Consider the following 5,756-nt stretch of genomic DNA (forward strand, 5'->3'; position numbering starts at 1 on the left):
GGGTGGGTTTATTTTTGTACAAATTGAATATATGCAATTTAGGATACATTTTTCTACTACATAAATAATTCAGTCTGGTTCATTGGGCTGAAAACTTTGCAAGCTCTTGAGTCACACTGACACATGATTGAAAACTATGTCCTCAGATATTGAATTTGCCCTTTCACAGCCTTGCCCGTGTTGAACAGGTCTGATTTCTGAAGGAGCTTTTGCTGTTTAGAGAAAAAAAACTCTCACCCCCACAGGGTGAGTGCAGTGTTCAAAATACTCAAAAGACCAGTGAATGTCCACACCAAAGAATTTAGTTCAAATTGTTTAGTGAATCTTTTCAGCAAGCAATGAACAATTACAGAATTCTGGATCAGATGTGCCTTTTCCTAACCAATAACAAGTGTTGGTCAGTCCACAGTCTGACAACCTAACTTTCCCTGATCCAGTGTATTTATACAAGTACAAACAAAGAAATGTGCACAGTCGTTTTGTCGTCTTCTGATTGGCTCTGCTGACTTCCTCCTTCCCATCTGACTCCGACCTCAAATGTCACCTAAAGCTCAGCACGCTCAAAGGAAGACAGTTAATGCATACATATAAATTACCACTAATCTACCTCTGTTACCTCCGGCTGCCCCCCTACACATGGCCATAGGGTGATCTTTATCAGTGGTTGTAAATAGTTTCCCTGAGGCAGATGTTTAAATGACCACTCACCCTTAGCACCTAAATATCCACTAGTATAAATCATTAAACAGTTTTAACTTTAATAGTTTAAAATACTACAACAGTCCCCCTTTTGAACTCAACAAACTGAGTTCAACATTCTGTGTCCTCAACAGGTCAACCTTGCGATGGGGCGGAACCTCCCCCCATACCTAACGTTTTAACCTTCCCCTGTGGGACTACTTTCCTCCTCAGACACCATCCTCCACCTCGTTCTCCGATTCCTCCAAACGAGTGGCGCTGGTTTCTGTTTTAATCACACACACACATGATTATAAAACTCGGTTATACATTTTATTTATTTTTTTTTTTTATTCCCCTCGGCTTCCTTCTCCTGTGCTGTGGTGTTCTTAGCACACTGAGAGAGGTGATACCAGTTGTAACCCTTCCCAGCCAGTTTTACTGCCGAGTTTGTTCTGGCTGTCACTTTGAATGATCCTGTCCATCGTTGTTCACTCCACTTCCTCTTTATGGCCTTCAGATACAGGAACTCTGGAGGTCCTCCTGATCCTAGCTCTGGCTCCTGTTCCCGCGTGGAGAAACTCTCTCCTGTTGGTGAATCTGTGGGGATGGAAAATTCTGACACCAGAGCGTTTATTTTCACATAATATGGTTTATATCCCCCATTAGAAATCTCTTTCAGGGAGTGAGTTGGACCAGGTATTTCTCTGCCGTGATGTAACTCAAAAGGAGTCAAACTAGTCTCCCTGTTCACTGCAGATCTCACTCCCAAGAGCGCCAAAGTCAGAGCCTCTGGCCACTTTAGTTTGTATGACATTACAATTTTTAATAATTTGTTTTTTAATGTCTGATTCATGCTCTCCGCTTTGCCCTGAGACTGAGGATGGTATACAGTCCCATATCTACATTTTAATCCTAATGCGATTTCAACTTTCTCCATGTCTTTATTTTTGAAGTTTGTTCCATTGTCAGAGCGAATTAGTCTGGGAAAACCGTGAGTGGGAATGTAGTGGTTTATCAAACATTTTATCACTGATGTGGCGTCCTCCTTTGCGGTGGGATAGGCCTCAACCCACCGTGAGAAGGAGTCCACAATCCCCAACAAATAACGTTTCCCACCTTCACGGCTTAACATGTCTGTGAAATCAATAGTGATTTCCTGACCTGGTGCAGCTGGTTCTGCATACTTGCCAGCCTCCACTCTAAGGGCTGGTCTTACATTACATGTCTGGCACACCCCACAGTCTTTAACAAAGTTTTTGATTACAGCATTCTTACCGTCAATCCACCAGTGTCGTAAGTCATGTGTCATTTGTCCAGTGCTCCTGTGGTCAGGTCCATGAGTCTGTGTCAACATGCTGTTTAGCCACTGAGGGGGCATTATCACCTGACTATTTACATGCCATATTCCTTGGCTGTTCTGTTGTCCCCCTTTTGACTTCCACTGAGTCTTTATCTCTTGTGATGCAGTTTCTTGTGCTGCTTTGACTGTTTCCATATTCACATCATCAGCGATCTGCATGTCTGTGACTAACATTATCATATTTACAGTGTATCCTGCTGCCTGTTTCGCTGCTTGATCAGCTGCATCATTTCCTTTGGCTTCTCTATCATCTAGAGTGCTATGTCCTTTAACTTTCATTATTGCCACCCGTTTTGGAAGTTGTAGAGCTTCTGCTAACTCCCTCATCATTCTTTCATGAGCCATGCTTTTACCCCCACTTGTCCTAAAACCTGCCTGCATCCATCCTGTTAAGTCCCTGTGTACTGCATTATATACATAAGCGGAATCAGTATAAATATTTGCGCTTTTTTCCTGTGACAATTCTAATGCTGATATGACTGCTCTTAGTTCTGCTTTCTGGGCTGACACGCTTCCTGTCATCTGTTCCTGTTTGAGTATTCTGGGGGTCCCATCTATCCCTAGTTCCACCACAGCGTATCCTGCCTGCAAGCCACGGTCTGGATGTCTGAAACAACAGCCATCTGTATATATTTCCACTTCAGGATTTACCAAAGGTGTTTCACTCAAATCAGTCCTCACCTTGGTCCTGTCCTTTGTAGCTGTTATACAACAATGTGGTGTCCCTTCCAATATTTGTTCTGCCATGTTGATTCCTTGATGTACAAATGTTATGTGTGGTTGTGTTAGCACTTTGAGAATCCTGCTCTGTCTTAGTGGTGTCAGTGTGAATGCAGAGGATGTCACAAATGCAACTGTAGCGTGAGAGGTTAAGATTATCAGTGGGTGGTGCATGACTACAGGTGCAATTTCTTCTGTCAATTTAGCTACTGCTGCTGCATATCTGACACATGAAGCGGCTCTTTTTTCCTGTACATCAAACCGTACACTACAGTATATTAACACTCTCCTAATCCCCCTTTGTTTCTGATAGAGAACACCATATGCAGACGCTTGTCTTTCAGAAACATCGAGAAAAAACGGTTGAGTGTAATCGGGGGGCGCCAAAGATGTGGCCTGTGACAAATCCTGTTTGAGACAAATAAAATCTGAATCAGCCTCAACCGTCCAGTCCAACTTGGCACTGAGGTTGCGGCACCCCTGAGCTTTAACCAGTGCACGCAGAGACTCAGTCCTACCGGCATAATCAGGCACAAAATGTCTGGAGTTACCTGTAAGACCCAACTCTTTAGCCTGATGTGGTAGTGTTAGACATTTTATACCAAGATTTCCTATACTCAGGAAGCACAACTGCTGCTGCCACTCCTTCTTGTCCCACATATATGACCTCTACATGCAGGGCCCAGGTATCTCCTTCTATTTTGTCTTCAAATTCAGCCTTATATATCCAATCTTCATTCCTATCATAATATAAAGTACAATGGGGAGGGTCGGGAACAGAGTGGTAGGAGTTGAGAGAGTGAATCCACGGAGCCCATAAATCAAATTGTTCTACCAAGGGATTATTTTCTGTATTTAACAATACCCAATATACATCAGCTGGTGGTTCAGCAGCAGTATATGGAGCAGAGGCACCCAGGGGCATTTGCTTAACAGACGTATCGATAGAAGAGCTGCAGGTGATCACAGTTCCATCTGGAAAATGCATAGTTGTTCCCTGAGGTGCACATTTCACTGCTACTCCCAGGCGAACCAACAAATCTCTTCCCATCAAGTTCACAGGACAGTCAGGTGCGTAGACAAAAGAGTGTCTCAGCATTTGATTTCCCACAGTCACAACAGTTTCTTCCGTGAAAGGCAGTTTTTGTTCAGTGCCAGAAAATCCCAAAACAGAAACATAGGTGGATGAGAGTCTGCAAGGTGGATCACTCAAGGTTGAGTAGCGAGCTCCTGTGTCCACCATGACCCATTTTGTTTTCTCATTCACCTTCAGAGAAAAACAGGGAGCTCCCAAGCCCTGTAGTTCCCCTTCTGTTTGGCACCCCTATGGCAGCTGTGGGAACTGTCCCCATGTACCAGGATGTGCAGGCCATCCTCCTGGAGCCATATGTGGATTGGGTGCCTGCTGGGGTGGGTTTAAAGCTGCTCCCCCTGGGGGACCACCGCTTCTTCCCTGCTGCCGAGCATAGCCGTTATAAGGGCAATCATTGACCCAATGGTCCATTGCTCGACAAATAAAGCATCCCTTGTTTTTCACTCACCCTGCTCCTCCCTTATTGCCTGCCTTCCCTCCCTTTCTCTGTCCATTGTTTTGATGATACCCTCCCTGGTTTCCTGGACCCTAGAACATCTGACCTGGTGTGAATACTGGCACTGGGATATGTGCAGGGTAGTAAGGGTATGAATTAGGGGAAGGGTTAGGAGGGGGAGATGGGGATAGGGAAAGAGCTGGAGCAGCAACAACATCTGTAGAAGGCATGTGCAGCATTTGTTTGTGTTGCTTAATGCTAGTTTTCTTATCTGTCGCCTGATCTCTAGCCTGTTGTAACTGCAGCTTTAAGAGCTGACCTTTAAGCTCCTCCATCTCACCCTCTCTCTTTTTCTGCTTTTGAGTTTGGGCATCCATATGATGTGTGAAATGTCTGTACTTGTGTGAGCTGATACTTTGTTTAACCATGGTTGGGCTCCATCCCTAAGAGGAGGCAACTGATAGACTAAGGCTGTCCAATGAGAATGGTTTATATTTAGCTTGAATATTATGCGTGGCTGCTCCAAAAAGGGGCTTCTGCAGGTCTTTGGGCTGTTGGAATCCTTCTTCTCTCTCCCTACGTTCTTTAAGTCTCTCAGACCTTCTTAATCCTGTCCCTTCTACTATAACACTACATATTTTTCCTGATACCTACTCTTCACCTTCTCTGTCACCCTCATCATCACCATAATTCTTACTCTCTCCCTCTAGCCATAAATCATCATCCTTCCCTCCACATGCTCCCTGCGACGTCAATCTACACTGTTCTCTCATTTTCTCAATTAGCCACTGTTCTCTCTTTTTCTCAACTTCCCACTGTTCTCTCTTTTTCTCAACTTCCCACTGCTCTCTCTTTTTCTCAATTTCCCACCTATCTCGCCACTCTCCCATAATCTCTGACCCCTGTCCTGAGTTTGCACGCTTGATCCCTTGTTCCATATCCTGTTCAAAGTCAGTAAGTGTTTTAACTGGTGGCTCTGTTTGTAGTATAGTTGGTGATCTTTTATCCTCTTTAGTGTGACCCTGGTTTTGACCAAATGCAAATCTCCTTTCCCTTTCCTTGATTGCTTTTTCAGCAGATTGCAGCAAGATTTTCTTATTTGGTTCATCAAATGAATAATTGGTAGGAGTCGAGTTGTTAGGAGACACATCACTCCCCCCCTCCTCATCTATTTCTATATTCAATTTTCCATCAAATCTCACCACTGGTGCCTGGAGTGGGAGTGAAGGGACTAAACCTGAGGTTGGATTAAGGGGTGGGTTATAGGGAGGAGGGATGTCAGGGTGTTTTATTACCATTTGTAACTCTTCACCTCCACAGGGTGGTGCGGAGGGGGGTGTGTGTGTTTTTGGTGTGGTGAGAGGATGAGAAACTAATATCAGATTCACATACATAAGATCTTGCTCCAATTCTTCCACTCGCCTCTTACTTTTTTGTTTATTAAACATTCCTGCTGTGTAATGGTC

The 5,756-nt window shown here is 44.2% G+C and overlaps 1 protein-coding gene across 2 annotated transcripts; it reads right to left on the reverse strand.

The window, feature by feature from the left end:
- Positions 1–300: 300 nt before the first annotated feature.
- LOC130179704 (uncharacterized) lies at positions 301–5,200 on the reverse strand. 2 transcript variants are annotated; one of them, XM_056392680.1, is made up of 2 exons: positions 1,957–5,200; positions 301–1,278 (listed from the first exon to the last, which is right to left on the reverse strand). In XM_056392680.1, the coding sequence occupies exons 1-2, from the start codon at positions 3,419–3,421 to the stop codon at positions 1,016–1,018; spliced, it is 1,728 nt and encodes a 575-aa protein (XP_056248655.1). In that variant the 5' UTR covers positions 3,422–5,200; the 3' UTR covers positions 301–1,015. The 2 variants fall into 2 exon arrangements, with proteins under 2 accessions (XP_056248655.1, XP_056248654.1); XM_056392679.1 differs by having other exon boundaries at positions 301–1,296.
- Positions 5,201–5,756: the final 556 nt, after the last annotated feature.

This window comes from Seriola aureovittata, chromosome 13 (genome assembly GCF_021018895.1).
Source record: "Seriola aureovittata isolate HTS-2021-v1 ecotype China chromosome 13, ASM2101889v1, whole genome shotgun sequence".
Lineage (NCBI taxonomy): Eukaryota > Metazoa > Chordata > Actinopteri > Carangiformes > Carangidae > Seriola > Seriola aureovittata.